Source organism: Martes martes, assembly GCF_963455335.1.
Source record: "Martes martes genome assembly, chromosome: 7".
Classification (NCBI taxonomy): Eukaryota; Metazoa; Chordata; class Mammalia; order Carnivora; family Mustelidae; genus Martes; species Martes martes.
The window spans coordinates 109,258,353-109,273,338 of NC_137894.1; the positions used below are offsets into that span (position 1 = coordinate 109,258,353).

Sequence of the window (14,986 nt, forward strand, 5' to 3'; positions counted from 1 at the left end):
GTTCAGGGATGACAGGTTTCTTTCATGCATGAAGTACTGGATACATTTCTTAAAACTCAGATATGGCATCAGATTCTAGTCATACCCTAAAGAAAAATCAGTGCAGTATTTCATTTATAGTACTCTATTCTGTGTGTGTGTGTGTGTGTGTGTGTGTGTGTGGTGGAGGTTGGGGATGAGTTATTTGAAAAATAACTGAAAAGAATTCCCTTCAAATACAAAATCAATTTACCTTTTACCTCTTACCGCCCTTTAGTTCCCTTTCATTAGTACCCCCCCCCATCACTTTTTTAAAAGAATACTGGAATAAGATCTACAAGTCGTTTAAGGGGCCTTTATTGTTTTGACCTATCCCTTGTCTCACTTCCAGTTCCTTCCTAATAAGACAGCTGTTTTACCCTGTTCTCATTTGGATAAGGTCATTTTATTTTTGCTTGAAATTGTTGAAAACACCTAGATCTCATAGATTTGGGAAAGCTTGGATTTCAGTAAGTAATAGCATCTCAGTTAGTTATGAGTGGCATGGATTTCTTTTGGCTTGTTTGAAGTTCCAAAGTGTCAGTAAGCAAGGGTAGCCATCCATCTGGGGATATAAATGACATTTTCACAGACTGGTATTTGCTGACTGCACAAAGATAGACTGAATTCTAATTACAACTAAGGAAGATGGTTGGGGATTTTCCTGTCTTACAGCTCTTGTCTCTCATTTTTCCTGTAAATTTAAGACCCTGACAACTTAGATTCAGTATTGCTATTGTGTCCTAAAGGTTCTTTCTTAAGTCTCAGCAACAGCTTCAGAATCTTACAGAGGTAAAATATATTCCTGGAAAACATCCAAAAGCAGGTAACAGATTTACTTCCCTGAAGATCATGATCCTATCAAAGAAAGGCGGTAAGTACAACTGCTTTTCAGTAATTCTTTCCTCCACCCTAATAGGTTCTTCATCTGGATGGTATACCGGGAGGGGCCGGGAGGAGCCAACCGTGCAACCGAACAGGCAACAACCCAACCCTAGGGAGGACCTCACAGCTGGAATTCCCAGGAATGCTTCCATAGGTAATGTTAAACCTGAAGCATGTCACCTAAGCCCTCACAGCAACGCCTTTCATTGGTTAATGAAAACTACGCCTTATGTGTACATCTGAAATAAATGCTTGCAGTGCTTTTCAGTACAGCTAGCAACTTGTTTAGATAAAGACCCAGGAAATGTATGAAAATACGCAGCCTGGCCATCCAGTCAGGCTGGAGGGTAAATGTTCCCTGTGCCCTTTGCTCTGACTCGGACTGGAATTGTGAGGGAAGCCATCTCCTGCCCCCTGCCCCCTTAACTGAGAGAGACAAGATTAAGCAGACATTGGAAATACATAAAATATAAAAGATGGAAGGGGCTGGGTTCCTGTGCCCGTCTGACCTCCTCCCCCACACATCGGATCACCTCTAACCGCTGCCTAGACTAGGGAGACAAGGGTCTGGGGTCTTGGGCCTCTGAGAGTATTTGGCAGTGAACCATAATAACACCATTACACCCAAAGCCACTCCGAGGAAAGTTTTTTTTTTTCCTGTTTTCAATTCATGTATGTAATTTTTTCCCCAAATGAGCTTTCACTCTGCACAGTTTTTAACCCTACTTTTCAAATGTAATATCTGCCGTGTCTTTAAACACTCGGCGTGTTGGAGGGGCGGGGAACTTAAATGGAAGTGCCCCTAAATTAAAACCAAATTTTGCCACTTTGCGTCTCAGAAAATGCAGGGTTCACTGCCCCGGTCCGCATCCCATCTGCCCCCTCCCCCTCTGGGTGGTCCGCTGCCCGTGCTGCACGTGGTGCGCCGCGGGGCCCTGCGCTGGGCCCAGAGTGCCAGGTGCGCTCCCACGCCGCGGGGCCAGCCGCTTGCAGACTGAGCCCCCGCGCCCGCGCCCCCGCCGCCCGCCCCGCGCCCTGGCCCCGCCCCGCGCCCGCTCGCCCCGCGCGCATTGGAGCCGCGGGCTGTCGCTCCCCGCGCTCTGGGGAGGGGGCACCGCCGGCTGCGCTCCTGCTGCAGAGGGCTGTTCGCTGCTGGTGCGACCCGGGCTTCCCGGGCTTCCCGGGCTGCCTGGGCGCCCGGCCCCACCAGTGGACATCCCCCACCCCCCGACGTCGGCAGCAGGGGCGCCAGGAACCCCGGCGCCGTCGGTAAGTGAAGGAGGGCGAGGGAGTGGCGAGGAGCGGGGTCGGGGCTGGGGTCCGGTCCGCTAGCCGCCTGCGTGGCGGTGGGCGGAAGGTCCCCCTGGACACCCGCAGTCCCGGCCGCCGAGGAGGCCTGAGTAGTAACCGGCAGGGGTCGTTTGTCTGCCGGAACCTCCAGCCCCGCGACCCTCGTCAGCGGTGCCCACTCACCCTCTTTGCGTTACAGCTCATGCTGGCAGCTGGGGTGGCGGGGACCGCTTTTCCTTCCTTTCCTCATTTGAGGGAACTGTGACTTGGGGTTCCTGGCCATTATAACTGTGCAGATATGAAGCCGCGCTGTGTTCCACGCCCCCGGCACTTTCCTTTTCGAGTACTTGGTCCTGCGCTCCGGCTCCTGCCGCCAGGTGCATCCAGTCGGCAGGAGGCGCCTTCGTCCGGGTGGCGGCTTGATGGCCCGCGCCTGGCCCTGGGAGAGAGTCACAGCTTTCCTCCCGATCTTCCCTAAGGGCTTGCTCTTGGCCTCCGGGCTTCTCTGCTCAAGGGGAAAAGTGGCGTTAGACATGCGACTCTGTCAGGAAATGACAACAGGGACTTTGAGATTACTGCGGCAATGAAAGTACCCGGCAGGTTAAGGAGCATCGTTTGCACGCTAACGTTCTGCAAAGTTTAAATGTCTACAGATTGTATTTGCCCCATTTCAGTTAGGTTTTTGTTTGCGTGTTTGTTTGATTTCTGCCGTAACAGACGTTCAAGTGAGCTTCTCAGGCAGTTGTCTTTGGGCGATCCAGGTTAACCTCAAATAGTACCATCTTAAACATGATCTAATTTCACTATGTCTGTTGTACATCCTCCGGTTGGTGAAAACTGTCAGGTGCTGAGAACTCCAAGACGTGAGAAGACTTGGCTTATGGAAGCATTATGTGAGGATGGACACTGTACAGTGTTCACATTTTAGGTCCATCGCTGTTCTAGGATGACTTTGTCTTTCTGTCGGGGCATAGTGTATGTAACTGCCAACCTAAGGGAATATTTACTTAGATCATAAACTGATTTCCTGAGTTCCAGTCCCTTTTGTGGTTCATAGAATCAAGAGCTAACCAAATACACCTTCAGCACTGAAGGGTTTACACAAAAACAGTACAGGGAAAGAGTCCCCTTGCTTATTTTAGGATATACATCAACAAAAATTAATATGGCTTTTGTTAGGTCATCACCTCACATCTGTGTTCTTTGGTGCTGTCATACTATTCTGTGGATCAATTTTATGTTTATATATAACTAATCAGTTTGCCACTTGCATAGCTTATCAATTATATTTGGCTTTCAAATTAGTTCCAGAACCAAGAAAACAAAATATAGAGAGTGTCAAAAGCTTTATTTTAAAATAGCAAGAATTCAGTCTAGTCTTGGTTCAATTGTGAGTTGACAGGCTGCCTTGTGGTTAAAGAAAACAATTAAAAATTTTTTGACTAGTGAATCTAGTGCAGATTAGTATCTCCACAAACAATTCATTTTTTCTGATAAAACTCTAATGCCTACTTCCCGAGCCTGGGCTTCAGAAACAGGCAATCCGGTTCAATCTGATCTCTGTTACCTACTAGCTGTATAATCTCAGGCAGGTTGTTTAATTCTCTGCGCCTCAGTTTCTTCCTCTGTAGAGAGTGATACCACCACCTACTCATTTTATAATGTGGGGAAGACTAGAGATGTATGTAAAAGTGTCTAGCATATCCTAATGCACAGGAGTTGCTCAGTAAATGTCAGCTATTATTATCATTCACTCTTACTGGCCTTCGACTATGTGCTCATGGAAAACATTTGAACAGTAGATACTTAGCTGTCAAAATAGCTGAAAAAATGTCAAAATTATACAACTAAATTTAAGAGGGGAGAATGACAGTGATGTTAAATTTCCCAAGAGTGTGTATGAAAAGTAGCACCTCTCTCATGGAACATACATTTTTAGAACAGAAACCTTATGGTATAATGGAGAGAACACTGGAAAGTCAGAGTCTTCTGTTCTAACTCTGGCTGTGACCTTATCTAACTGTAATGGCTTTCGGCACCCCAACTACCCACTCTGGAGCTCATTTTCTTCATCTTGCTGGACTTGAATGATCTTTAGGATCCTTTGCAGCTGCAGAATTTGCAGGTAATAAAAATCACCCTAGCTCTCTTACCACTTTGCCTTTCATTGTTTTGTTATTGTCCTCTGTTTGTTAACTTGGATTTGAACCATAAACATCCATAAAGACAGCACAACAAAAGGATTGATATTGGATTTGCAAGTAATCCAAGTTGAAGTTTTAACAGAGATCAGAGCAAAGTAGACTCCCATTGTAATCTTTTTGATATTTTTTATTCTGCAGTCATTTCAGTAGATTATTAGATGGGAAACGTTCCTGGTAGAACAATATACATTCAACTGAAATCTTTCTCTAGGAAACAGTAGGCTGATGGTGAAATAAAATACACTTTTTTTTCTCTCATCAGGTTGGTCCTTAAATAAAACAATAATCTATCCAGTAAAGGGCTTTCATGAAGAAATTAACGGGAGAAATTACAAGTAAGAGAGAAACTAGGAATTGTACATTGAAGAAACCACCTAAAACAACTGTACGGAGTAAGATAAAAAGAGTGAATACATCTGGAAGAAATTTTACTTAGTATATTTTTGCCCACCTTTTTGTCATAAAGGCTGCTAAGGAAGAGAGAATATAGTTTTCTAGAGAAAGAACGAATGTGATGTAAAAATGGAAACCACGGTTTCTGAAATTCAAGTTGAAAGCAGGGATGAGAAGAGACCCACAGAAGTTAGTCCTCAAGATGAGAGGCAGGAGGAAAGATCATCAATGCTTTGCTTCAAGAGAAGAAAGAAAGCAACCAAAACGATGAAGCCCAGAGCTAGCTCTGAAGCTGCTGGTACAGCAGGAACGCGTCCCCCAGAAGCAGGAGCTTCCGATCAGCCACAGCCCCCAGGGGGGGCCTGGGCCTCAATCAAACGTCTTGTAACACGCAGGAAAAGGTCAGAATCTTCAAAGCAGCAAAAGCCCTTTGAGGCTAAAGTGCAACCTGAAATCAGTGCTGAGGATGCTGATCCTTCTAAGAAAAAGGCCAAATCTGGACTTAAGATTCCCTGCATAAAATTCTCAAAAGGAGAGAAGAGAAGTAATCATTCCAAGATTATAGAAGACTCAGACTGCAGCATCAGAGTCCAGGCAGAGGCTGAACATGTGGATACAAAAGCTCCGGCCCAATCAGATGAGCAGGCAACAAAAACCGAGTTGCCCCAGGATGTAAGTAAAGACGGCTCCCGGAAGGGGGGTGACGAGGTCTGCGAACCAAATGTGAGCAACAGCACAACTACAGCTGGAGAAAAAGTGATCTCAGTGGAACTTGGGTTAGATACGGGGCATTCTGCCATTCACCCAGGAACACTAATCCTTGAAAGAGATACGGAAACAATTGAGGAAAAACAAAGTATTCAACCCCAGCAAGCAAGCCCACTTGAAACTCCTGAAACAGAACATCAGCCTCCAGTGGTTTCTGAGGTTCCTCCCTCACCCACAATCCCAGATGAGCAAATTGTGGAAGATGCCGGAAGCAAGATCCTAGAAGGTGGACCAAATTGGGAAGAGCACGAAAGTAGAGAGATTGTAGCTGAAGAGAGTGAGCCAAAAGATACTGAATTGAGCCAGGAATCAGAGCTGAGAGAAAATGAGGTCACTGCAGAAAAACCCAAACCAGAAGAAAGCAAAAGAATGGAGCCAATTGCTATTATTATTACAGACACTGAAATCAGTGAATTTGATGTTAAGAAATCTAAAAATGTCCCTAAGCAATTCTTAATTTCAATTGAAAATGAGCAAGTGGGGGTTTTTGCTAATGATAGTGGTTTTGAGGGTAGAACTTCAGAACAATACGAAACACTCTTAATAGAAACAGCTTCTTCTCTTGTCAAGAATGCTATCCAATTGTCTATAGAACAGCTGGTTAATGAAATGGCCTCTGATGATAATAAAATGAACAATCTTCTACAGTGACTTAATTTCCAGATCATGGGAGGGGGAAAAAAAAAGCTTCCTGCTAAATTATTTTGCATATTTGTGGCATTTCGTATTCAGTTACAAATGAGAGGTTATCATCTGGAATTTACAGGTACAGTTCCAGCCCAGAAGTGCTAAAGAATTAAGTATGTAAAACTCTCCTACCACGGAAGTGCAGTCACTTCTGGATTTTGGAGGAAGTTAGTACAGATGGCAATGGAAGTGACATACAGGGAGTAGCTAAAATGACATGTGGAAGTTGGGGTGCTTGGGAGGAGGAAGCTGTATTTATTGAGCACTTATGGTATGCCAGAAACTCTTTAATATTCTCTGATGTTACAAAGCCTGGTTTCCTTTTGATAGTTTAATCCTGTGTATAGGTTAACATCACACTGATTTTCAAAAAAAAATTTTTTTACAGTGCACTTTTATGTTTAAAATGGTGAATAAGGTGAGCTATTTTTGTGAATGTGTGATTTACAGTTGTTATACTCATAGACAGTAGTCTTACCTCAAAAAAAAAAATACTGCCTTTTCCTAATTTCAGCAGAATGTGCATATTTGAATCAAACATGAGTGTTTTTCTTATCTTGCTTGGATACCATACAAAGCCATTCATAATTTATTTCAAATAGGCAAATAATTACCAAGTGCAAATGTGTGGAAATGGGCCGTGCGTTTTCCCTCTCCGTCTTTCTTCTGCCTCACATCCATTTCTGCATGGGGTCATCTGCTGAAAAGTTAGAGACAAAACCCAAAAAACTAAACAACAGCAACAGCAAAAACAGGAAGAGTGAAATGCTGTTTTCCATCCAGGAGAAGACAGATTGCCCAAATAAAACATGATCACAGACAACATAGGAGTCATCTTGCAGGACTGCTTCTCTAGAGACCACTTTAATCCACCTCTCCCCAAAGAGGGAATTCATAGCCAGCCTGGCAGTAAAAGTCCCAGGAAATCATAACAACTTAGTGAAAATACTATTCACTTTTGACCAAGAATGAGCCAAGTTCATGGTTGAATAGAAAGTGAAAAGTTATTGTTAAAGCACATTGTATTTTAAATGTCAGTATTCTCTCATTGTGCCTATGTGTCAACAGACACCAGTAACCTACATTTTACATGGATTTTGAAAAATAACTTTCTCATCAGTATGTTCAATCCAGTTAATCCCTTACCAAAAAAAAAAAAAAAAAAAGAACTTAATGTAACGACGAGAAGGGCTTATTTGCATTTTATCTGGTTATTTAAATCATCCATCTCATCAATGATTACCATATTTTTTGAAAAAGTAATTCCATTTCAATCTTTCCTTGTGTGAAATGGCCATAATACTATAACACACTTCCCTACCTCACAGGTAAAGGTCCAAATTGTATAGTCCCCATTGTCTAAACTGAGGGACAGCATGACTCTGACAGTAGATGAAGTATAAAGAGCTTTCCAATCGAGTTGCAAGGCATTTGTTAAAGAGGATTTGTCTATTCTTGGAGAAAAGAGTGTACATTAGATGATTGTAAATGACCCGGTGACTTCTTGCATTATTTATGGATTACATATAGAAAGTATGTGCTGATTTGTCCTGTAGAACCTTCTTTGTTTCTTGCTGTGAGTACATCTTGAGACCTCTGGCAGAAAAACCTAATCTGACTTTGGAACTGAACCAAATAATGGATATTATTAGCAAGATTCTTTGCTGAAGTGCAAAATTATTCCCCCAGACTTTTCTACCTTCATGCCTATAACCTTGGGAGGAGAAACCCACAAAAATCCTTCAATTTAGCAACACAAATGTGGGTTTTCAAAACATATGACCCAAGAAATGAATTTCTTTTAGTAGTATAATTTTCAAACATAAAAAGAAGACTGCTAAGTCATTCTCCCTAAAAATACTCTTTTTCATTCACTGTATGTGGTGCTAATGGACTTGGAATGGCTACCAGCAAATATATTTAAAAGTGAAAAAATTTTAAAAATCTGACCAAAGTTTGTGCATTTTACAGTGTTTTAAGGAATCCTGTCTTCATTTATTGCAAGAATGGCTCAAGCCAATATACATGCGTTGTAAGTTTTTCAGTAATGTCTCATGAATGAACAAGTATAGCACTTACCAGTGATTGCAAATATTTTGGAAAGCTTATGCATATTTGGGAGTTTTAAAAAGAATTATGAGATAAATATGTGTAATTAGTTATTTTTGTTAAGATAAGAATACTTTCTCTGGTCCTGGGTTTCTACTTTTTTTTTCCCCCACTGTGGTTTGATACATATTTTTGGTTAGAACATATAGTATAACCGATTGTTTTTTGTGATAACGTGTGTACCCTACCTGTATTCATTTTTAAGTGGTTCCTCCTTAATCTTTTCTATTGAAAGTATCTGGTAAATTAAATAAATAGGATTCCAGTCTGAAAAAAGAATCCAGAAATTAATTGGTCTCAGTCTGAATATACCTGCCACACGGCCAAATCCTATTCACATGAATTCTAAGGTCATCCAAATTGTTTTGTTATAGAAGTAAGCAGGGATCCAATAACTTGGAAGTCTCTTATAAAATATGTTTCATTTCAATAGTATTTATTTTAAGCAATTGGACCTTATATGCCAGACATTAAGTGAACATAAATAGGTCCCTATTCAGTTCATCCCCATTTGACATGATTAAAATGATCATTTAAAAGGCAGTTTAATAATACCACATTAATTTTCATTTAAATTTGCTGTGATAAATGTTGCTTTTAATGAACATTTTATTAATTCGCTGGGATTCAGTTTCCCTTTGAACTCAGCATTTTACAAGGTGGGTTGGTTTATTGGATACTTGTTAATTTTTTCAGCGTATTATCTTCGCCCTTTTAAGAGCCAAGTGTTATTCACTCTGCTTTACAACCCAGTGAATATGAAAACCCTCTTCTATTTTATGTAGCACTAGTCACTTAACATTTTCTCAAAGTACTTTATAGGATATAAAAATAGTACTGGGTAACATTTAAGTAAAGGTAGCAGAAAACAAAAGAACTTTCAAACAGAAATTATGTTCCCTGCCACCACCTCCACCTCAAAGAATAATAAGTATGTGGCACAAATGGGATTCTTCAGAAAAGCTGTCTGCATAATTTTCTTTCAAGGTAATGCATTTGACAGCACGAAGTTTGTGATGATCTTAATTGGTCTACTATTTAGTGGAATCTGAGAAACCGTCGGATTTATTTCTGAGACATTAACTTATTTTACCAGCGCCTGTGAAAAGCCATACTGCTAAAGGTTGTTAAAGACGGGGGTCATGGGAGGGCACCAGTCAAATCTGGCTTCTGCATGCAATCCAGAGTTAACTTTATCAACGTTTCACTTCAAGTTGCCTTATTTTTTATAGTTAAAGAGTTAATTTGCAGGGGGTGTGAGGGTTCTACAGCAGAATTTTTAAAATAATTGTTAGGCTTTAGAGTCCATTGTTTGGAAAGATCCTTCTAATGTTAACTTTATTCAGATATGTAAAGTCTTCTAATTTCATCTGATACTCAATATGTCAGGGTTTGACTTTTCTGCCTGCCATTTGTACATTTTCTTAAGAGTCCTTGTTTATGGTTTCAGGTTCTTTAGGTTCAAATTCCTATGAGGTTTTATCTGTAACATAAAGTTTCTTATTATACAGAATTCAGAATTTCAGTCAATAGTACATTTTGTGGTACATTTTTGAAAAAAGTTCTTGTAATCCTTATTTAGTTACAAAAAATTAAACAGAAGGAAGCTACATAAAATTTAGATGTCCTGATTAAATTCAGTTTGGTTCAACATGTGTTGGGTATAACATATGCCCAACACTGTAAAGGAGACAGGCTTCCAGCCCTCCAAGAGCTCAAGCTAGGGAACGGCAACCAGAGGAACTAGGACAGGGATTAAGGTTAGGAGCCACAGGCAAGGCAGCATCATGAGTGCCATAGAGGAGAGAATAAAGAGAATGTGATTAATTCGTCTAGTGAGGGGAAGTTTGGTCATCTAAATACAGGGACAGTTTGAAGGCATTCCATTTCTAAATAGTTAAATGGTTATATTCACTATGATTTGTGAACAGGTGCAGAAAAAAGCCTGCATTATGTTACATATTTATAGTAGTTCTTTGTCTATAAAAATGTTAAGTGGATGAGCTATTATGAAAGTAAAAAATTCCATTTTGTAATTTCTTGTTAAAATCAGTACTCTATGACTGTGGATCAGATGCTAATATTTAAGAAATACTCTGTAGAAAAAGATTTCAACCTGAATTAATATATGTATGACTCTTAATATAGAATAAATGTTATAGTGGCTCATGTTTATTTTATTTTACATCGTCTAAGAGAAAGGTGGAATATTATGTTTATTTCCTCAGAGTATAAAGGTCACACTGATGGAACTGTTGAGTTAGCACTACCAAGACTTCTGCTCTGCTGATTGGGTGCTAGACAGACTTTACAAGGACAAGCCTAAAAGAGCCCACCTCCAGCAGAGAGAAACACAAACACCTCGAACTTGAATTCAATTTCAGTGAACTATCTATCCATCTAAAGGGCGTATCTGACTTCGATGCCATCTATAAATTTGACAGACGTGTCCTTGTTTTCATCATCTCTTGCTATGCTGGTAGTTGTCTTTTCTACATTATAGTAACCTATGAATTGTTAGCAATATTACTTCATGGCTTTCCAAATAAGCAATCTTCATATGAAAATGCTTAAATTATTCAGATCTTGTCTGCTAAAGCTGGGTGTTTCAAAAGTTCTCTGTTTATGAAGACACTGATTTTATGCCCCTAACATTGACAACCCTGTTTTTCCTGTGGCACAGTGCAATGGTATTAATTGGACTCTACAAAAGAATGTACTTTCCAAATCTTGGGACCAATGGAAAGTTGATCGTGTTTGGGGTGCTCAGTCAGTCGAGCATGTGGCTTTTGATCTCAGGGTTGTGAGTTTGTGCCCCATGCTGGGTGTGGAGGTGACTTAAAAAAGAAAATAAACTGGATAGGGTCCTAAAACTAAAACTTGTTCCAAAGCAAACTGTCTACTAATGCACAAACCCTGTACATAAGCTTATTTAATATTTCACATCTTGCAGAGTTTTTTTAGTATATGTGCTGCCGAAGCGAGCACACATCTTGCAGAGTTTTAAAATTCTTATTAAATCATGTCTTTCTAATAGATAACACTACCTTTTGCAAAATTTGTCCTCATAGGCAATTATGCGAATCCTTTAGACCCACCATAACTGCTAAAGTCTGGAGTCCCTGACCGCTTTGTGAGCACCTACTTTTTTTTTTCCCCAAAAGCTTGAGAACACCGGGGTGGGGGTTGAGTTTTCTGAGCTTAGGAAAAAGTGACTGCAGACAATCCCCAACTTAACAATGTTCAGCTAATGACTTTTTGATTTTATGATCGTGTGAAAGCATATGCTTTCAGTAGAAACTATACTTGGAATTTGGGGTTTTGAGCTTCTGCAGACTAACACCTTGTGGCATGATGCTCTGCCGTGACAGCTCCCACCCAACCACGGAGCAGGAGGGTCCGAAAACGATACACTTAAAACGATACATGTTCTGTACCCATACAACCCTTCTGTTCACTTTCAGGACAGTATTCAATAAACTATATGAAATAGTCAATCCCTTATTATGACATAGGCTTCGTGTTAGATGACTATTCCCAGAATAGGCTAATGTAAGTGTTCTGAGCTATATTTAAAGTAGACAGGCTAAGCTATGATGCTCGGTGAATTAAGTGTCTTAATGCATTTTCAACTTACGATATTTTCAATATGCAATGGCTTTATTAGGACAGAACGCCATCATAAATGGAGGAAGATTGTGTGTGTTTGTACATGGCAGGTGACACTACACATCTGCAGAAAATCCTCAGTGAAGCTGGGCACAGGTGCCATGAACAGTTAAGGAAAACCTAAGTAAGTGGAGGATGGTGCGGTGGCCCCCAGCCTAGAAAAATCCCAAACTAAAAATTGTCTCTGGCAATTCCAACTCATCATAACAGCAGTGGTAGCAGGGTCCAGCAATTTCTGCACATTAGTAAGACAAGATGCACTTTTCCTATGACTTGTTTTGTGGCTAAACTCCAATAGGACTTTCAGCCTTGATTGTTTATTACAGTGCAGTTATGGAGTAGAGATTCAGCCTTTCACAGCTATCCTGTGGCCATAAAACCCAGAACTTCTGCTTCTGCTCTCTTGGAGATGGGGAGCACAGGGTGACCCAAAAGCAGGTGCCATCAATTATGTATTTGTCCATGAAGCTTTTTAAAAAGATTTTATTTAGGAGTGCCTGGGTGGGTCAGTGGGTTAAGCCTCTGCCTTGGGCTCAGGTCATGATCTCAGGGTCCTGGGATCTCTCTGCTCAGCAGGGAGCCTGCTTCCGCCCCCCCTTCATTCTGCCTGCCTCTCTGCCTACTTGTGATCTCTCTTTCTCTGTCAAATTTTTTAAAAAAAATCTTAAAAAAAAAAAGGTTTTATTTATTTGACAGAGAGGGACACAGCAAGAGAGGAAACACAAGCAGGGGGAGTGGGAGAGGGAGAAGCAGGCTTCCTTTGGAGCAGGGAACCTGATGTAGGTTTGGTCTGAGCCAAAGGCAGACGCTTCACCACCTGAGCCACCCAGGTGTCCCGTTCTTGAAGCTTTTATTCCCAAATCCTTACTGTGACATCTGTACCTTCAGGACACAGGAAGGTCTAGTCAGTATGGCGACAAGTGGGGTCTCCGGACCACGTCTGTGATTAGTCAGCCACAACTAATGTAGCTACAGGCATGCACGTTCAGATCAATCGCATATCCTCATACAGAAATTACCATGCAGAGGTTCCATGTAGAGCAGCCATTTGTGGCATAAAAACTTACAATATATTGCCTCTCTTTAAAGATATCATCCAAAACCAGAGTATTTCCATCCTCCCGATCGCAAACTAGTTAAAGGGGCAGTGGGTTAAGAGTCTGCCTTCTGCTCAGGTCATGATCCCAGGGTCCTGGGATGGAGAACTGCATGGGGCTCTCTGCTCAGCAGAAAGTCTGCTTCTCCCTCTTCCTCTGCCCCTATTCATGGTCCCTCTCTCTCTCAAATAAATAAAATACTGAAAAAAAAAAAAAAACTAGTTAGAACTGTCCTTGTACTCTGGGTAAGGCTAAGATGTACAGAAAGCCGAAACAATTGGTCACCACTCAGTTCAAGTGAAAAAAGTCAAATTAACTTTCTGATCTTTTATCCAGGTGTGTTACAAACAACTTTATCAGCAATTTCACTGATTTCAGAGTGAATTTACTTAGAATTATCTTTTGAGTTTTATGGGTTTCTTCTATACCCTTGATGTCTGGCTGCTGTGTTTTTTCTGACCTGTGGAGGTTTAATAGTGAATGATAGTCATTATGGTTCATTAAACTCTAAGGCTTTTTTGTATCTAGATCATCCTAACTTTTTTTTTTTGTTTCCACTAAGGTATAATTTATATGCAGTAAAACCCACCTCTTTTTGTGAAGAGTTCTGCAGATTTTGACAAACACAAATAGTTGTGTCACCTAGGGAGTATTTTTTCTTATTTAATTTCTCTATACCATATGTGTATTTTAATTTGCTGATGGCATCAGTGAAAACTGCTACTTGCTGCAGAAATTTAAAATAAGGGCTTCTTAAACTCGACATTTGAACCAGGAAGAAAAAGCAAGGCTGCCATGCAGCGCTGTGCAAACTGGACAGCCATACTACAGAAGTCTTCATGTGGGGAGTAGCGCCCCCTAGTGTTTATTTTACGTACTCTGCATGGCCATCCGTGGTGGCTCTGAATATAGCCGCCAGTTTGAGAGAGATGCAAAACTGTGGTGGTGTTAACAGTGAAACAGGAGATGTTTAAAATAAAAAAAGGAGGCTTCCATTTATATGCCTTTCCTCCCACACTTTAAAAGATTGTGATGGAAAGAGAAGACAGGAACCACTGAGCTTATAGCACCAGACTTTGCACATATGTGAAAGAAGGGCAATGTTGCAAAATGAGAACTGGTCTGGTTAAAAAAAAAGAAAGAAAGAAAGAAAGAAAGAAAAAGAAACTTGGAGACTATGCTGAAATCTCTAGTCTGCATTTTATTTATTTTTTTTAAAGATGTATGTATTTGAGAGAGAGAGAGAGAGAGAGACCGAGCGCACATGCACACAGTACAGGGGTGTGGGGCAAAGGGAGCGGGAGACAGAATCTCAAGCAGACTCCCCACTAAGTGGGCACCCCAACGTGGAGCTCGAGCTTAATCTCAAGACCCTGAGATCGTGACCTGAGCTGAAATCAAGAGTTGGACATTTAACCAATAGAGTCACTCAGGTACCCCACTGGCCTGCATTTTAAAACCTTTTCTCTTGCCTTTGCAAATGTTATATCCTTCTTCTAAAGAACCACTGTAGGTTCTTTAGATGTTCCTCCCTACAAGGCACTTCGAACAAATGCCAGTTACCAAAAAACACCCTTTTTTAATTAGATATTTTCCTACATATGGTTTGAACTAAGTACCATAAGGCTCTCACTACAGAAAAATGTGGCAAAACTAAATTCACAAGACCTCATTCTGCCAGGGCCTATTCGGTCCACACAAATCTAACATGGATGGTCCAGAAATTCAGACCAGACAAGGAGTAACAACTAGAGCTGATGAGGGTCTCCTTCTCAGGCTTTTTTCCCACACAAGCCTCTCTCCCAGTGCCCAGGAGAGCAAGGACCAATTTGGTTGTGCAGACATTTCCCAGAGTAGTACTATTCC

At 41.0% G+C, this 14,986-nt stretch overlaps 1 protein-coding gene across 2 annotated transcripts; it reads left to right on the forward strand.

The window, feature by feature from the left end:
- The first annotated feature begins 244 nt into the window (after nt 1-244).
- On the forward strand, nt 245-7,392 carry AKAP5 (A-kinase anchoring protein 5). Of its 2 annotated transcripts, none has more exons than XM_080809792.1 (2): nt 245-1,057; nt 4,660-7,386. In XM_080809792.1, the coding sequence occupies exon 2, from the start codon at nt 4,920-4,922 to the stop codon at nt 6,207-6,209; it is 1,290 nt and encodes a 429-aa protein (XP_080665918.1). In that variant the 5' UTR covers nt 245-1,057; nt 4,660-4,919; the 3' UTR covers nt 6,210-7,386. The 2 variants fall into 2 exon arrangements, with proteins under 2 accessions (XP_080665918.1, XP_080665919.1); XM_080809793.1 differs by lacking the exon at nt 245-1,057 and adding an exon at nt 2,038-2,172 and having other exon boundaries at nt 4,660-7,392.
- The last annotated feature ends 7,594 nt before the right edge of the window (nt 7,393-14,986 follow it).